The sequence below is a fragment of the Heloderma suspectum genome, chromosome 1 (assembly GCF_057233095.1).
Source record: "Heloderma suspectum isolate Gila_16-S chromosome 1, 16-S_ref, whole genome shotgun sequence".
NCBI classification, from domain to species: domain Eukaryota; kingdom Metazoa; phylum Chordata; class Lepidosauria; order Squamata; family Helodermatidae; genus Heloderma; species Heloderma suspectum.
In genome coordinates, this window is record NC_139458.1 from 155,924,030 (window position 1) to 155,941,294 (window position 17,265).

Here is a 17,265-nt window from a genome sequence, read left to right on the forward strand (position 1 = left end):
ACTGGTTCACACATCACGCCAAGCCACGGTGGGTGTTTGCAGGGTGGCTTAGCGTGACCATGGCACGGCTTTTCTGTCATGGGTTGTTTTTCACTAACAAGCCAACCTGAGAACCCATGGCTTGTAGTAGGGTAGTTTAGGGTGGCTTGTTCTCAGGGTGGCTTGTTGTGACATCTGAATCCAGCATTTCATCGCAACATTTGGTGTGAGTTGTTTAAAATGGCGAGAGAGATGCCTGAGAAGATCCTCTGCTGTTAGTGTCCAGCTCTTCACCGATACTGCATTTGACACTTGGCAACGTCCTTATTGTGTTCGTACCTCTCTTTTTTTTTTTGGTCTGTAAAAATTGTGCAAACGGGTTTCCAGGTTTTTTATTTATTTATTTTTCAGTCCTGCACAAGTGCGCACATGTGCAAGACCACAGCAAGGTTATTTCCCTATTTTATTCACACGCTTCATTGATTGTTAAATTGGCAAAGCGAAAATAAGCTCCACATACGCCCTCAGTAATTACATCCACAGCAAAAGCTCCCATCTCGTTCAGCTGTCCCTTTTGGAGTTCACTGCCAAGGGAAGTGCCAAAGTGAAGAAGGAATTTGACAGCTGTCATTTCAACATGTTGTGAGAGGGGGAATTTGGCAGGTGGCATTTCTAGATGCACAGAGGGCATAACAATGTGCTTGGGTGCTGTACTAGCTGCTGTCATAGTGAAATAACTTAAGAAGGTAAACTGTGGTTCTGTGAATGTGTGCACTTGTGAAGGACCGAAGAAAAAGAACCAAAAATAAAAAAACAAACCCATTTACACAAATCTGAAATACCAAAAAATAATTTAAAAAATACCGATCCCATTTGCGCAAATTTGAAGGACTGAAAAAAAGGGTTGCCAGCATTACAATTGCTCAGAAAAGGGGAAGCAATGGGGGGGGGGAGTTCTTCTGTGGGGAATACGAGGCTCTGAGATTTTGTGGTTTGCGACTTGTAGATTTGACAGGTATGTAGCCATCACAGGGATGGGGGAAGCTCTTGGCTATCAAGAATACAAGGATCCAAGACAGGTTGTGCTGCAAAGGCAGCTGGGATACGTACCAGGAGCAGGCAGGAGCACTGAGGGGGAAAGAAGCCATGGCAAGGTGCCGCAGGTCTGATCATCTGTCAGGACTAATGTGGGTTGTTCAGCAAACAAACAACCCACCATGGCTTATTCTTAGGGTAGCTTAACATGACGTGTGAACTCACCCATTGTAACAGCAGATATAATATGCCCCAGCCCACTTAAAACATCCAACTACCTTACCATCCAAATAGCTGTTGGAATAAAAACATTTTCATAATATTCCAGAACGTGAGAAAAGAACTAGCCTTCTGAACCTCTTTGGGGAAAGAGTTCCAAAGAAAGGGTACCAAAAGTGAAAAAAAATTCATCATCCTAAATATGCTAATTTTGGAAGCAGGGGCACCATTTCAGACTTAGTAGAAGAACAAAGAGATAATGGGGGAAGGGGAAAGATTTTCACTAAGACTCTGAAGGCCTGCTCTTGGATATATTAATGATTAAATAACAAAACACAGCATAGTATAGCAATATTACCAACAAGGGTCAAATAGTCACTCTGTGTGTGTGTGTGTGTGTGTGTGTGTGTGTGTGTGTGTTTTTAAGGAAAGGGACTTGTCCCTTTGGCATGAATGCCTATTACACAAGTTTATTTCATTGTTTATAACACCAGTCACTCAATACGTAAGATTGCTGAACTGGTTAAAAAAAATATAGGTGCTCTTGAGGAATAACTGTACATGGTCTGAAGTACAGTGGGATGTGGTGACACCTCAAACCTATCATGCCTAAATGAGGCCACTGTTTGAATATAAGTTTTATTGAATGCAATTAAGGGCTTACTTGCAACTATATGGTTGCTATCAAGATGATTGCTATCAAGAGGTTCCCCATTTTCTTGTGTACATGAGCAAATGACAATGTGTACAGAGCATTATGGTATTATAGAAGAGAAAAGGAAACCTTGAAAATGTGGAGCTCTGTATTTAAACTTTTATGTCAAGGAATAAGGTACAAAAAGAACTTATGTAGACTAACAATAAGATAATCAAATTAATGTCATACAACACACAGGTATTTGGGCCCTTAAGACCAAAAGTGGTACTAAGATAGTAATCAGAAATCTACCAAATATTTACATATATATTAAAATAGGTTTATACTGTTCTTCAGAGTGTTCAAATGTATTGACGTAAAAATATGCAACCTTTATGTTCAGAGATAGCATAGCTCTTACTACCAGATGCTGAGGATTAGCAACATATCATGGGTCATCTATCACATACCCTGCGGATTCATACTCGTCTAGTATGGCAGTTCAACACTGCATGGATCAGGGATGTCATGTAGAAACTGAGTGGATGTTTATTTTGTACAAGGAAAGGACACTAGTTCTCCAACCTGAATGTCTTCTCCTGCTTATCGGTTATGCTGGCTGGGGCTGATGGGAGTTGTAGTCCAATACATCTGGAGGGAACCAGGTTGGGGAAAACTGAGCTAATTCAGTGGGCATTTTGTGCGCCTGTTTCTCACATCTGGTTAGACTTTAAACAGCCATAACTGGATGTAATTTACATGACATGTACTGGGGATCCCATATAGTAGCGGTCCCCAACCCCTGGGCTGCAGACCGGTATCGGTCTGTGCCCTGTCAGCAACTGGGCCACAGGGGTGTGCGGAACCCCCTCACCTTGGGTCCACAGGGGTCCGCAGGGAAGAGAGGCGATCCGTCCCTCCCCCCCCCCCCGGAATCCTCGCCAGCCCTGGCCGGCTCCGCTCCACAGCGAGTCCGTAGAGCTGCTGGCCGGCTCCGGCCGCTGGCAGACATCCGGCCGCTGGGACGCAAACGGCGTCCGCTATGCGGACGCCATTTGCGTCCCTGTTCTATAAGTAATAGGCTACGTAAATCTTCACGTAGCCGATTACTGCAAAGAATATGGATGCAAATGGCGTCCGCTATGCGGACGCCATTTGCGTCCCTGTTCTACAAGTAATAGGCTACGTAAATCTTCACGTAGCCGATTACTGCAAAGAATATGGATGCAAATGGCGTCCGCTATGCGGACTCCATTTGCATCCCAGTGGCTGGAAGTCCGCCAGCAGAACCCCCCCCCCCCAGTCTGTGGAAAAATTGGACCGGTCCCTGGCACCAAAAAGGTTGGGGACCACTGCCATATAGCATATGTTGTCATGTAGCAAATGAGCTTGGTGAATGAGGCCAGAAAGGATCTTTTCTGTCAATAGAATCAAACTATGGACAATCCACCACCCATTCAGGAATCGCTACTTCATCATGCTGTCTGCATTGATGGAATATGGATCATGAGCTACAGCTGGCTCCATGTCCAGAGGTCTTTGGCTGGACCAAAATTAACAGACTATGGGTGCCAATTTGGATACTCCCAGAGATCTTTAATGCTTGCAGAAAGCTGATCAAGTCTTCCTTTGAAGGAAACTATACGAGTGGAAAGACAACATAGATCACACACCACTTTGCAAATGTACAATAAGAAATCTGTAAAGTAGTCATGTAAATATTAAAGGTTATGACTGTTAAATCTTTTACCTGGATTAAAGATTTACTTTCTATGACTGGCCAGGGCATACTACGCTGATTCAAAAACAGATTTTTTTTTCATGCTGATTTTCAGCTATCCTGGGTGTCCGTGTCATACTTGAATACTATCAAAAATTCAGATCCAAAGGGCTCCTAACCTTAGTTCTAAGGACTAAAAATACCTAACCAAAACAATTTGGTTCATTTATCTACTGTGTAACTGTAATAAGATATAAAGATGCTAAGCCTCCAAAGTCTTTTTCCCCAAGGTTTGGGAGCCAAATTTCCCCTTAAGCTTAAAAGTATCCCCTGCACAGACCTGTATGTAGAGCCTTATTTTAGTTTCCAAATCGTCAAAGAATTTTTAAAGAGAACTAGCACTTGGGTTTGTATTGCATCCAAGCACTGCTAGGCAAACTTGTATTCCCAGCAAGGCAATTACAAGTTTAGGCAGGAACCCTATTCATAACACACCAGAGTTTTCATAATTGTGTAACTATATCACTTACTTTAAAAAATCATCCTGAAAAGCAGAACAGAAGCCACAAGTCTTGTATATTATTGACTTGAGCAAAAATAGGAAAAGCAACTGAAACATTTTGTAAATAAATCAAAGCATTTTCTCCAGAAACAAGTATTCTTACCTGACCAAATATATAAAGGAGGCCAATGGTCCCTCCAACTTGACCTCCAAGGACAGTAGAAATCATTGAGTAGACTCCTCCACTTCCGATGCTGCATCGCTCACAAACCCCAATGCCGGACAAGACAGTTACTAAGGCCACCAAGATAACAAAGGACACCAAAAACATGCCCATTAGAATACCAGTGTTTCCCTGAAATGGGAGGAAAAAGAAAATGCTGAAGCCTAAAAGAGGAAAGTGATATGTGGATTTAGTAACCATGTTATAGGCAGACCACCAGATGGACCATGTGTGGACAGTTTGTTGGTAGAGGGAAGATATGAGGGAGCACTGCAGATGGTCCATCACCAACAAACTCCGCTGTGATTGAATACTGAAAGCATGGAATCACTCATGCATGGTGCTGAGCACAGGCCCATTTCAGCTGTATGACTTCTGGCAATATGTATTGAATTTGGAGATTCAGAAAACGTTCGTATTTGGCAGTGGGATTACGAATAACTAATTGAGAGGTGCATCATCTACTGCTATGATATATAAAAATGAACTCTCTTGAGCAAACCCCCACCTCATTTGGAATCTATATTTCAAAAACATTTCAAGCACACACACCACTTGGACTCAGTGGCTCCTTTGTTTACTTGCTTGCTACAAAAGAATGCAATGCTTTTGTAGCTGATGCAAACCAGCATGCCTTACTTGCCACTGTCAAAATGTTGGAAAGTTCCTATGAAACCAGTTGTAAGAAGGAAGCTTTGGGATGCGGTTTCTTAATATTTATTTGAACTCTCCTGCCAATCACTTCCACATCTGAAAAAGCAATATGGGAGTGTTGTGTATACCTACTTTTCTCAGCAACAAAAAGGTACCACAAGACTGAGAGGGGTTCGACCATATCCACATCTTTCACAAACATGCACATATAAAACAGTAATGTACAGAGACCATTGCATGATGCGGATTATTAGTATGATCTCTTTAGAAAGCAAGATATGAAAGGCAAAAGGTAGCAGCAGCATTCCTTTGTTTCCACTGCTTTTATCATACACACGCCCCATCTTCAAGTGTTATCAGCCTGCAGATGCTAAATATAAAGTGACCTTGTAAGCCTTTCCTCTGAGCTTTAGAGATCCTCATTGTGAACAAATGCATTTTGCATCTTTCAACCCATCTTCAAAGTGTTGCTCTTACCCTACAGGCGTGGTGTTCCTTCCTGTGATGACTCTCAAGGAGGGGCAGTAGCTTTTAGTTCCTTTTGCTTACTAATTGTTTCTTTGTACAAAACATGTTACGTGCCACCAATATCTCCAAACGGCACCCACTATCCATGGCCATTTTAAAAAATTCAAGATATTTAGTATAAATAACATTGATAATGCTCTTGTTTTTGTTTTTAAAAAAACAGTTGTTGCAAACTTAGAACAATGCTTTCCCTTTTTTGATTAAAAAAAGTAGCTGTTTGGGAAGGCAGTGTAAAAGGGTTGTATGCTAGCAGATGTGTGCATACTGAGTGCTCGCTCCAGTCCCTCTTGATCTGATGCAACCGTCATCTAAACCAGCAGGAGACTAAACTGAAACAGTATTTCATGAAGGCAACAGTATTTGCATTCATATCATTTAGGACAGTGAGAAAGAGGAAGAGATAGGACATGAGATGAGATTCAGCAAGAGGAGAAGCAACAGTTTTCTAGTTTTGATGACAAATAAATGAATGGAGGCTCATCAGATAATCACTAAACATAATTTTGTGACAGTGCGAAAGAGAGAGAGAGAGGGAGAGAGAGAGATCAATTTAGGGCAGGTGGCCCAGGAGGTAACAGCAGTATTTATCTTATTGTATGTATTTACTTCTTAAACTTATTAGTCACCCTATAGCTACAAGCTCTGAGGGCAACATACAGTCAAAACAAGGACAGAAATCAAAATCATATTAAAATCATAGGGTCATAGGGTGGGGAAAGTGGCAATTAGAGAATGGTATGAAAGGTGTGTGACAATGCACTGGACCTCTACAGGAGAAGCTATAGACAGATGAAGTTTCATAGGAAACTGTTTTAAGCAAGAGACAGTGTAGTATAGCAGTTAGGAAGCTGGTTTTGCACTCAGGTTCAAATTCAGCTATGAAGCTAACCGAGTGGCTGTGGACAAGCACCTATCTCTCAGCCTAATGCAGCCTTCCCTAACCTTGTACCCTCCAGATGTTTTGGATTACAACTCCCAGCATTCCTGACCATTGGCCATACTGGATGGGGCTGAAGGGAGTTGAAGTCCAAAAAGTTGGGGGTGGGGACTTCATAAATAGGTTTGTGAAGTCTGGCCTAACCTAACTTGCCAGCACAGTTGTAAGGGTAAAACACTGCCTGATCTCCTTTGAGGTATGGCAAGATACAAATGTAACAAGAGAGGATGCTATGGCAATGGTATGATACCTTCATGCCTAGCATAATTAACTCAGAGATAAAAGTAAAGGATCAGAGCCACCAAGTATAGAGATTATGCAGTGGCTGATTTGCTGCATCCTTTGCTAAGATTCAGAGGATCTCCACAGGCACTGATTGAGAGCACAACCCAAACAGTACAAGAGCTGGCAAATATCCAGCACTTATTGGAAGGACTAAGCTGGCTCATGGTGGCACCAAATACATCTTTCTTCTCTGTGACCATGGTACTTGCTTAATACCACCCACATGGGATGTTTCAGATGGAGAGTGCCCTATTACACACTGGTTCCTCCCACCCAAAGGCAGAAGCCAAGGAAACTCATAGTGACTAGCTTGCAATGGTTTCTTGCTGCCTAGTGCACAAGCCAGACATCTGTGGAAATAAATGACTGGGGGTTATATGAACACAGCTGTTAAAGGTGCAGTTTTATACAGTTCCTAGATATTTGTAGAGCTTTGTAACTATCATCACCACCACCACCACCATCTTGCCTTGGTGCTCTACCAACACAAGTCCTAATATTTCACTTGGCATACTAATGCTGCATCAATAGGGCAAGAACTGCCTAGACTTGGTGCTCTTCAGGTGTACAACCCCCCCATCATCCACAGCCAACATGGCCAATGGGCATGTAGTCCAACACTTCTGCAGGGTGACAGATTGGGGAAGGCTGACCTAGACATTTATACCGCAAAAATATGCATTTGATTTTCTTTCTGTGCACAATTCTTATGCTTTTTAATTCTTTCTCTCTTTCTTGTACATGAATTCACCACTTTATCAACATCATTTTTAATTCTAATTCAATCCACTTTCCATAGCCAACCTGCACAGTGTGCATGGATTCTGTGTCACTGAGTCACAACATAGTAAATTTTGTCAAGGGAGGCAGTTTCCTACTGGAGGAGTTGAACTATTTGGGGAGAGGGCTGTCACTCTTCAGAGTTTTGAGTTTGGGCCATGCCCAAATCTAACTTTGATCAACATATTTAACAAACCCAGGGAATTTGATGTGAGGGACAATGAAAGAAGATGATATTATTATTATTATTATTATTATTATTATTATTATTATTATTATTATGGCAGATGCTTACAACCATCACTTGAGACTATACCACATTCTTTAAGTAGTGCTTGGTTTGTTCACCTCTCCTATAAATAGCCCAAGCTATTATTTTGTTATATTTTGGCATTTGCAAAGCAGAGTAAAAGAAAAGGGTAACAAAGCTATAGGAACTGAAGGATATTTTAAGCAAGTCATTTCTGGGCTTTTAGTTGCTCAGTAAAAGGAAATTTGCAGCACAATGACTCATAGATCAGAATGTAAATGTAAACACGTACCTGGAAGTAATTTCACATGATTTCACCAGGACTTACCTCCAAGTAAACAGGGTTAGGAGCAGGATCTAAGAGGAGTGCAATGGCTTCTGCACTAGTAAAATATCTGACCCTGTAATGTGGTGTGTGCACAGTGAGTCAAATCAATACACTGCACAGGCAATGTCTGCCACCTTGGCAACACCTGTCACCATCACTGTCCAGCACTTGACAGAGGTGTGATCGGGAGTGCTTCCAGACCAAGCCTTTTATTGTCCCAAAACCCTCCCATGCTTTCCCACCACTTCTTCAGTCTTTTTTCTTACCACACACGCTCACACACCAATAATAATGAGAGAAAGGTAGAATAGTTGCACAAAACCTTTTAATTGGTAGCACTAGGAGCTGTCTGTCAGGAAACATCTTTGGAATGGCTTCCCTGTGCATTTTGGCCACCAAAGCTATCAGCTAAGTTAGTGTAAAACGACATGCTCAGAACTGGTAGTAACAGAATAGATTTATACCACTGGCAAGATATGAAACGCCGCTGCTGCACTACATCCATGCAAGCCACTTTCATCCTCATTACAACTACCCACATTTCATCATGAAGTAGAAGGACCAAAAGGTCATCTAGTCAAATCAGCTTGTTGACATGCAGGGCTGCCCCGCTTGTCACTCCAGAAGATCAGTCCATGCAGTCCATACTATAATGTGGCCCAAGTACAGACTAAGAGCACAACGGGCTTCATATAACGCAAATAGCTCCAGGTGATTCATATCAGAGAACACAATCACATTTGTCTGCACAGCAAAATGTTGATACCACAGTATATTGGCTTAAAATTATTTAGTCCTGCAGGCAAAATGCAGGGCAAAATGTTAACACCAAAGCATATTGGTTTAAATTTATTTATTTCCATTGCAGTCTTAATTAGGTTGTCAACTAGGCTGTTTGCCAACGTTCTAGTGATAACTCCCACTTATTCGTGGTGTTATTGTCAGCAAGCTGTTTAAAAAACAAACCACAACTGAGAATGGAATATATGGTAAAAGCGATGCAGAGATATATCTAATTAAGCACTTATTATAAAATAAATTGTGGAAAGCCCTGCAACTATTTACTTGAGTGAATGCCACACAAGATAAAAGAATGGTGGCAATCCTTATAGATTGCAAAACAAAACTGCCCAGAAAACAACAGCAGAGTAATTTGTTATTGAGTTCCCCATACTCACTACAAGCCACCCTGTTCTCAGAAAGAGAACTACTCCAAAGATGTTGATCATGCAAGAGGTAAAGACTCCATCCCATGTTCCAAAGAGGACTGGCTCCCAAACAAAAAGGTGTATCTTCCACCATGGTCTATTGTGCATCTGAGAACTCTAAAAGAAAGCAGAATGCTCAGGTTACTTTGGTTTTCATCTTGCTAGGCATGACAGCATAGAGGAACAAAGGTCAAAGCTTGCAAAATACCTTATACTAAAGATGACAGGACCTTCCCTGTTCCTGCCCCCAAAGCACTTTATTTCAGGGGAACAAGAATCCTGAAGTGTTTGACGTACTCATATTTCCTGAATGCCACCCTTGTTGTTACAGACAAAAGCCAGATCTCTTGTTGATTTTAGTCTTCCAAGCCCTGTTCAGCAACTAGATTTCTTGTGCCACTTTAAGAATGGACTCTACAAGAGACGTCAAAGGTTCAGTTTCTTACCCCACCCAGCCACCCCAAAAACTTAAAAATAAATACATAAATACATAAAAATGAATAGGAATACCAGTAAGTCATTTTTCTGCAAATGCCATTTCCTGCTTTTGCTCCTGGTGATAACTTACACAAAAATCACAAATGTGTGATTATTTATTTTCAGAACACAGAAAATGAATTTGGACCAGTTTCAGAGGACTTGTGAAATCTATAAGGGCCACAATAATAAATACAAGCCCTCTGTATTGCGTGGCTCATATCACCTTGCAAAGGTTCAAAAGTCAGAACTCAATGGTAGAGAAAGAGGACCTTGTCAGCATACCTGTTGTGCTTCTTCATGAAAAAGTTCTTGCACATGCCCATCACCCCTCATGCTGGTGCCGCCCCTGGGCAAAAATGGTCTACCTTTCACGTTAAAGCTATAGCCAGACAGTGCTGCCATAATGACAAAGACAAGCCACCGGGGACAGAGCTCAAGGTCAGCTATTATGCTCAGTTGAGTTCTTGCGGGGTTGCTGATGTATGCACAGCGGAAGCTTCATTGCTTTCCTTCACCTGGTCTAGTGAGAAAACAGAAGAACTTGCTGTCACATCCACAGATGTAGAGACAACAGTTTTATCAAAGTGGGGGAAAACTGGAACAACAACAACATCACAATGGGGCTGTTTGCACGACATGACAGCCCACCATGGGTTATCCACAGTGAGGCTGTACCATGTGCAGGATATGTGTGGCCACAATTTTGAATATGCAACCCCCGCTCAGGGGTTGTCGTGTCATGCAAACCCTGGCAAGCGAGGGTAATGCGAGGATTAAACAAGCCTTGCATAACCCATGGACTGGGTTCAGACGACACGCCACATCTTGTCATTGGTTAACCCACAATGAACCGCAGCACCAGGTTGCAGATCCAACCCCCATTCACAGTTGTCATGTCATGTGAACCTGCCCACTGTGAGTTATGCGAGGGTTAAACAAACCATGAGTGATGTGAGGATCGTTTAACCCTCAAGTAACTCACGCTTGCCAAGTTCGCACAATATGACAACCTCTGAGGAGGGTTTGCATATTCAACTTGGCACTCATGTCGCATATGGTAACAAAAAGAAGATGTTAATATGGAGGCCTGTGCACCGATTAAGGTGGGCATTTGTACATTGCCAGAAAAGCGAAACAGCAATACATTGCCAAAAAAGAGGACAAAAGAGGACACTGTTTTGCATAAAATGTACACAGGCTAATTTATAGGTACAAATAAATCGAGAAATAATACTGTAACTTGAGAAGATACATCATACATCTCACTGCAGTGGCAAAGACTGCTCAGCCTGCTGCCCAGATGCTAACTGTGGATGGGCAACTTCAAGGTCTCTGCTCCCCCTTCTTATTATGAGTTCATTCACTTGAAATTGGACTTGGACTCGGCAGCTCTTCCAATTGAGAAGCGTCCCCTATAAAGCAGGACACATGGCTTCCCTAGTTAACAGGGACTGGCCTGCGAGCTCATATTACGCCAGTACTTTTCCAGCTGCACTGGCTGCCAGTCCATTTCCGGGCCCGATTCAAAGTGCTGGTGTTAACATTCAAAGCCCTTAACGGCTTGGGGCCAGGTTACCTGAAGGATCGCCTCCTCCCATATGTGCCTGCCCGGACCTTAAGATCATCGTCAGCGGCCCTTCTCCGTGAGCCCCTGCCAAAGGAAGTGAGGCGGGTGGCTAATAGGAGGAGGGCTTTTTCTGCTGTGGCACCCCGGCTCTGGAATGAGCTCCCTAGTGAGGTTCGCCTGGCATCTACATTGTATTCCTTTCGGCACCAGGTGAAGACTTTTTTATTTTCCCAGGCATTTTAGCATTTTAGCTTTCTAAATTTTTATCTTTGCTGTTTTAAATCTGTATTTTAAACTCCTGCACTGCTGCTAGGTTTTATTGTGGTTGTATTGTTATATTGTGGTTTTAATGTTCTATATATTTTAAATTGTTTTATTGTGTGTTGTTTGGTTTTAATTTTTGTGAACCACCCAGAGAGCTTCGGCTATTGGGCGGTATAGAAATAAATAAATAAATAAATAAATAGCACCTATCTGAATGCTAGACCTGGCTTTGCTTCTCCCAGGCATGCAGCCCGACTTTCCTAACCCTTTGCAAAGTAACCAAAATGATGCAAGGAACAGCTGAGAAAGAAAGGTCCTGTTAGATAGGAAACTCTGGTTCCTCTCCCTGCTGGTTGGTAGGAGGAAAGGCAATGGGAGAAACACAAAGCCCGCAGATGTCTTGGAGGTGGGTGGGGAGGCTCATGGGGTCCCAGGGTGTCCACGTCGTGGCATACGGCAGCAGGACGATAATCCTCTCTACCCTCTCACTACAGACGGATTCATCCAAACCTGGGGGCTAAGCAGCAGTGACGCAGTTAAGGTTCACTGGTTCTCTGGTGTTCTTTCCCCTCCAGTAGAAGGAAGGAATCCTTGCCAGCGCCACCACTGGTTGCCGTCTTTCAGTGCAACTGAGGCTTCACACAGGGATAAAAGCAGCAGGGGCTAAGGAACTCTCAGCAGCGAAGACAGAGCTTTTATGCAAATAGCTGTTGTCATAAAAGCCAGTGGGGAAAATAACAGGGCAGGCAGATAAGAATAGTTTCTTAATAGGCTATTGTCAGGAGGCACCCTAGCGGCCTGTTTCAGTAGACCCCAATAGCCAACTCAAGACACAGACGAAAGGATTCTTTTCAAGGCTTTAATCCTTTTACAACTTAATGACTCTTTCAGATGCTAATCACCAGCGATTAAGCAAGGAACAGCAGCGTGGCCTATGCACCGAGTAGGCAGTTGATCCCCATTTGAAGGAGAGTCACGTGAAGACCCTGAACTTATGGGCTACGGAGAGATCCTCCCTCTTTCCCTTGGGTCCACGGGAGGCAGCCCATTGCTTGTGCGCCAAATGGGCGCTACGCCTCCTTTCCACGCCCTCCATCGCTCGTCATTCCCTGCATCTGCGTCGAGCATCTAGCAAGCCTAGTTCCCACACTTTCTCACTGCTAGGATCACTATCTATCTCAGGAATGCCGGCAGGAGGAATCTCTGCCAGCTGTTGTGCCTGTGAGGGATGAGCTGGCTCCTCTCCCATGGATTGCTGATCCTCCTCAGAATCAGAACTGCTCTGGGGTTCTATCGGCTCAGTTTCCACCCTGACAGCTATTCCCTCTCCCCCTACCCCCTACACTCAAGATTTCCTGAAGACATCAAGCTGAAATTGTATTTTGTAAGAGTGTCAGCACTATCCCCAAAATTCATTTGGCAGTGAGTGTTTCAGGGAAGGAAAAATAACCCAGTATTGCTCCTCATGTCAATTTTAATATCTTATTTTTCTAAGGGGTGATTTATATGGAATCAGTTGGTGTTCAAGAGGAGGGTATTAACATGAAAAAGAAAAATGTACCTGTGCTGGGGGAACGGAGTTCAGGGAATAAAGACTTCACACAGGATACATATAGCAAGTGTTCGAGTTCCTTGAATAATGTGAAAACTGATTACAAAGAAGATCCTTAATCCAAACACCAAAGAATAACTTTTCAGAGATGTACCAGTAGATTAGAATCTACATTCTGTCTATGCCCGCACTAAACTATGAATTAGCATGACGTACAAATGCAGCCAGTATGTAATTAGCTAATGTGTAATTAGGATTGTTTCATAGAGATTGGCAAACTGATCCTATATATGTTTACTTGCATGCAAGCTCTACCAAATTCAATAAAACATAATCCCAAGTAAGCCTTGAGCATATTTCTTATTATCAATTAGTGGCCCAAACATTTAGGACTCTCATTTGGCTCCAGATACCTGTATAGCTTGGCAAGTCTTCATTTTCTACAAAAAGTCTCTTTCCTTAAGACTTTATCAATAGATACTTTTAGGCATCTGCTTCACATCTTGGCTGCCTGGTTAAAGTAGCAGCTACTCTAATTTCTCTTCTGCATTTTGTTTGTGTTAGCTATCACATAGATTCATACTTCTATGCTTCATTCATGCATTCGTTTAGGTATATCATTGATATTGTTCTTTATAGTTTCTTTTATTTTTTCCTGTATTTTAATGTATCTCTGATATTTATCATTGATATTTACTGCCCCATCAATGTATACAGATATACGCAAGAGCATATGACATCCTTATCGTAAATGCTCCAGTAAAGAACCAGAGTAAACCTCCAGTTATTTCATAAGTGGGGTTCTCCAAGATACAACTTACATATGGCAGACATGCTTGGAACCACCCATCCCATTCTAGCTGGCTTTTTCCCAAGGAAATTATAAAAGGCTAGAAGGACTCCTTTAAGAAGTAGACGTTTTACTCAGGAAAGACAAAAGGAAGCATTAGGAAAGATTTTTTGTGGTATTTTGACTGGTCCTAATAAAGGTATTGCCCAACTGTGGATTTTTTCTTATGGACCAATGCAACTATCTTTGTTTTGTGTGTGTCCAGATTAGGTTCATCACAGATTCTGGCCTTTTAGCATGTAGATATAAACTGAATCTAAATTATGTCTACCCAAGAATTGTTGAGCCTTTTATGTTCATTCAGCAATATCAAAACCTCTGCTTTTGCACCTTAGGATATTTTATTAATAAACACATACTAAGGAAGTTCTCTGAGCCAAAACCACCGCTTTCAATAGATGGCTGGTTTCTAAAAACAAAAAGGGTAATATATTTCTAACCATATACACGTGTGGTCTCACTAGCTTCCAATGGTGCTCCCTTTCCTAGTAGATGGGTAACTTATTAGCTATATTATGTAATGTGATCTGACATTTCACATGGCTTAATTTAAATAAAAGCCTTAGGCCACATCACAGCTGATTTCTTTAAAGCACCTTTGTTACAGCACCCAAGGGAAAATAAATTAAAGATAAATGAAGCTGCATTAATCAAATAAAGCCTAAGGAAGAGGCAGTTAGATTTTGTACAAACACATTCATTTTACTGAGGCACACTGTAACTTTCCAGGTAGCTACTATTCTCAAGTAAAGCCAGGGAGGTGGGTGTATAAGAATGGAGATTATCACATTAAGGAAAGTATTCTATAGAATTATCTAGCAGCTTTTGTTCAGTAGCAAGTACTACAGCAGAACATTATGAGCTCAACTGCTGCATTGAAAGCCACCTTAAACATTTCATAAAAACTAGGGCATAAATGTTGAATCATCATCATTGATCAGTTAATAGGATTAGATCCAAAGCAACCCCAGTGTGAGTGAATAGTGCTTCTGCTCACACAACGGAAAGCCCATGATTTCTAGTGAGTCGTCCCTCCATCTGCAGCTCTCTGCACCACATTCTACGTAGTTCCTAAAGGTCCCCTGACCAGAACTGGCTTTGTGAGGGGCAAAACATACTTCAGCAGGGAGGAAAGGGGCACAAAAGCCCAGTTCTGCAAGCGGAAGTCCACACTCAATGTGTTATATCTAAGCCAATCTTGAGACAAATTTAGTTTGACATCATTTTTAGAACATTTAATGACTCCAGCGAATCTCATGCAACAGTTGATAAGTATGTTGTACACATACGGTATTCTGAAGTTGCCTAATAGCATCTATGTCATACCAGTGGGGCTCCACAACAAAATGTTGCAGTATATCCCTGAAGTGTATGTGTTACCTCCATTTGTATCTGACAGGGCTGAAAAAACAGAAATTAGCATCAAGGAAGGAACCCCTACTCTAACTAGGGTTTTGCTTCATGTGCTTTTCCTTTTTGTGGCAGCTTTTGAACATTTAAAAGTGCAAACACTCTGCATACAAGTCAATGGAGAATAAGGCTTCTGCGTGCAATTAAATGCTTGATGTGGCCTAGGAGAAGCTTTGCTACAACCTGACAGGTATGGGAGATTTTTGACTGGGAATATGAAGCTGCTTCAGCCCTACCCCTGGCCTTTAATATCAAAAGTGGGCTATTTGCAGGGCTCCTGTACAGTACTCTCTCTCAGTACAGCCTTCGAACCTGCAATAGGAATATAATACTGACCATTTCAGGGTTGTTGTATTCTATTCCCAGGCCACCTTACAATGTTGGAATAAAAGCACTGGATAACATTGCAGGGTCCTTGTAAGCAGATTTATTTTTAAATGTTTCACATGAAATAAGAACTGAGTTAGGAAGAACAGCAGCTCTTCTATTTTCTGCTTTTGGGATTGGTGGGGGTGGGACTGGATGTACTGGGGCCCAATACTATGTTAAACAGCACTGATTTCTATGGGCAACTAACTTCTATGCCTGGGAACATTTAAAATTAGCTTCTCAGTGTGAACCAGGAAATAACCTATTCAGATAATAAAATTATTCTCTCCACCTGTTCTATATTTATACATCTTTTCCTCCATCCTCCTTTTTCAGTTATTCCTCTCCCATTCCCCCTCCCATTCAGTTTGCTTTTTAATCCTCCATAGTCAAGCATTCTGTGCTCACTGTGCATGCTCAGTGCCCCTCATTGGGGGTTTTCTCATATTTTATACTTCTACAAAGTTTGGGATTACCCTGAGTCTGCTGGTACCTCCCTCTGGTGTGTGGATGGTGCAGTTTTGGCAAAATACTTGAATCGCTCTTAAAATATAGATTACTTACGTTCTGCATTTACAATAATTCACAGCAAAGTTTGTGATTCTCAGCTTTGTAGGCTCAGCGTCAAAGGGTTAGCAACTTCTGCAGCAAGCAGTAAATAATGTTTCGCTCCACGCCCTGAAAATCTTCATGGCTGGGCTGATTTCTGCTTATTAAGCTTCTCTTAAAGGGAAAGGGATAGGCCAGGGCACACTTTCTACTAACTAACTGGCAAATCTACCCGAGGATCATAACCATTCAGTGGAACAGCCATCCATTTTTTTTTACCATATTTAGGGTTGCCAATATTTAAACCAGCCCTGCACCTATGTTTTTACAAAAGCAGCAACGCAGAAATTTAGCCAATAAAGCTTTCTCCACTATTCACCTCCATGTTAGTGAGAGCTCCACCTGTTAAAATGTTTGTGTGCCATGCTGTTGCTAAAGTCATAGGAGCAGGATGAGTGAAAGAGGAGGCAATCTTGAAAGAATTATATGTAACTACTATGTTAATAAGGGAAGTGTGAACTCACCTCTACGTAAAGATAGCATTTTTTATTTTAACTCTTCACTTCAAAAATTGGCTAGAAACCTTCTTTAAAAACATGTAAGATTCAAACGAGCAAAGAGCCCTGCTAGATCAGCGTAAAGGCCCATCCAGTCTTGCATCCATTTTCATGCAGTGGCCAACCAGATGTATCTGTGAAGGCCACAAGCAGGACATGAAGGCAATAGCCAGTGTTGGACAGTGGTTAGAGTGTTGGACTGGGACTCAGGAGATCTGGGTTCTAGTTCCCACAGCTCACTGGGTGACTTCAGGCCAGTCACTGACTCTCAGCCTAACCTACCTCACAGGGTTGTTGTGAGGATAAAATGGAGCAGAGGAGGACGACGTTAGCCACCTTCAGTTCCTTGCCAGTGGAAATAGGGCAGGATATAAATGTAGTA

General features: G+C 42.1%; 1 protein-coding gene across 1 annotated transcript in view; it reads right to left on the reverse strand.

The window, feature by feature from the left end:
- Positions 1-17,265, reverse strand: part of SLC12A8 (solute carrier family 12 member 8) — a 91,232-nt gene that overhangs the window by 71,166 nt on the left and 2,801 nt on the right. Inside the window, exons 2-4 of the mRNA XM_084807644.1 lie at positions 10,048-10,280; positions 9,256-9,402; positions 4,256-4,447 (exon numbers count right to left, since the gene is read on the reverse strand). Coding sequence (XP_084663770.1) covers positions 4,256-4,447; positions 9,256-9,402; positions 10,048-10,167 — 459 coding nt within the window. The 5' untranslated portion in view covers positions 10,168-10,280. The remainder of the gene's footprint in view (positions 1-4,255; positions 4,448-9,255; positions 9,403-10,047; positions 10,281-17,265) is intronic.